Source organism: Carcharodon carcharias, chromosome 27 (assembly GCF_017639515.1).
Source record: "Carcharodon carcharias isolate sCarCar2 chromosome 27, sCarCar2.pri, whole genome shotgun sequence".
In the NCBI taxonomy this organism is placed as follows: Eukaryota; Metazoa; Chordata; class Chondrichthyes; order Lamniformes; family Lamnidae; genus Carcharodon; species Carcharodon carcharias.
The window spans coordinates 4,386,005-4,387,758 of record NC_054493.1 but is presented as its reverse complement, the minus strand read 5'-3'; the positions used below and the strand labels follow the sequence as shown (position 1 = coordinate 4,387,758).

The 1,754-nt window shown below is 68.1% G+C and overlaps 1 protein-coding gene across 1 annotated transcript in view; it reads right to left on the bottom strand.

The window, feature by feature from the left end:
- Positions 1-1,195: 1,195 nt before the first annotated feature.
- LOC121270584 (bcl-2-like protein 2) overlaps positions 1,196-1,754 on the bottom strand; it is a 17,991-nt gene continuing 17,432 nt past the window's right edge. The window contains 1 exon segment of the mRNA XM_041175957.1: positions 1,196-1,595. Coding sequence (XP_041031891.1) covers positions 1,446-1,595 — 150 coding nt within the window. The 3' untranslated portion in view covers positions 1,196-1,445.

Here is a 1,754-nt window from a genome sequence, read left to right as displayed (position 1 = left end):
CAGCGAGGGCCGGAGTTGGCACCAACCCAACAGCCCGACGAGTCGGCTCACCACCTCCCCCAACGTCCACCGCCATCCCTCTCCCCTGTCTGCGCCCAGCGACCAACCAGGAGGGCCCGTGGAGAGAGGGGGAGGGAAGGAGGGGGCGCAGTAGGGAAGGAGGGGGTGTGGGAAGGAAGGAGAGGGAGGAAGGGGGGGTGTCAGGGAGCGCGGGAGGGAGGGAGAGCGCGGAGGGAGGGAGAGCGCGGAGGGAGGGAGAGCGCGGGAGGGAGGGAGAGCGCGGAGGGAGGGAGAGCGCGGAGGGAGGGAGAGCGCGGAGGGAGGGAGAGCGCGGGAGGGAGGGAGAGCGCGGAGGGAGGGAGAGCGCGGGAGGGAGGGAGAGCGCGGAGGGAGGGAGAGCGCGGAGGGAGGGAGAGCGCGGAGGGAGGGAGAGCGCGGAGGGAGGGAGAGCGCAGAGGGAGGGAGAGCGCAGAGGGAGGGAGAGCGCAGAGGGAGGGAGAGCGCAGAGGGAGGGAGAGCGCAGAGGGAGGGAGAGCGCAGAGGGAGGGAGAGCGCAGAGGGAGGGAGAGCGCAGAGGGAGGGAGAGCGCAGAGGGAGGGAGAGCGCAGAGGGAGGGAGAGCACAGAGGGAGGGAGAGCGCAGAGGGAGGGAGAGCGCGGAGGGAGGGAGAGCGCGGAGGGAGGGAGAGCGCGGAGGGAGGGAGAGCGCGGAGGGAGGGAGAGAGCGGAGGGAGGGAGGGCGCGGAGGGAGGGAGGGCGCAGAGGGAGGGAGGGCGCAGAGGGAGGGAGGGCGCAGAGGGAGGGAGGGCGCAGAGGGAGGGAGAGCGCAGAGGGAGGGAGAGCGCAGAGGGAGGGAGAGCGCAGAGGGAGGGAGAGCGCAGAGGGAGGGAGAGCGCAGAGGGAGGGAGAGCGCAGAGGGAGGGAGAGCGCAGAGGGAGGGAGAGCGCAGAGGGAGGGAGAGCGCAGAGGGAGGGAGAGCGCAGAGGGAGGGAGAGCGCAGAGGGAGGGAGAGCGCAGAGGGAGGGAGAGCGCAGAGGGAGGGAGAGCGCAGAGGGAGGGAGAGCGCAGAGGGAGGGAGAGCGCAGAGGGAGGGAGAGCGCAGAGGGAGGGAGAGCGCAGAGGGAGGGAGAGCACAGAGGGAGGGAGAGCGCAGAGGGAGGGAGAGCGCAGAGGGAGGGAGAGCGCAGAGGGAGAGAGAGCGCAGAGGGAGGGAGAGAGCAGAGGGAGGGAGAGCGCAGAGGGAGGGAGAGAGCAGAGAGAGGGAGAGCGCAGAGGGAGGGAGAGAGCAGAGAGAGGGAGAGAGCAGAAGGAGGGAGTGGAAATCGCAGGACATCGACCCGACTGTCCACCATTGTGATGGAGGATGAATCAATTGTCCAAGGTTCCTGGGGGTGATGTACTCAGGGCCCCCACCACCATCGCCCCCGGCATCGGCTTCTCAGTCCGCTACTTGCTGCCAAAGAAGGCTCCCAGAGAGAGGAAGGCACCGACTGTTATGGCTCCCGTCACCACGGTCTTCAGCGAGGACCAGTAACCCTCACCGAGCTTCTGGGAGGCGTCCGAGCCTCCATTCCCATAGAGCACAACAAACTGCCTCTGGAGAGAGAGAGAGAGAGAGAGAGGCGGTGAGGAGAGAGAGAGAGAGAGAGAGGCGGTGAGGAGAGGGAGAGAGAGAGGCGGTGAGGAGAGAGAGAGTGTGAGAGAGAGAGATAGAGAGGCGGTGAGGACAGGGAGAGAGAGAGAGAGAGAGAGAGA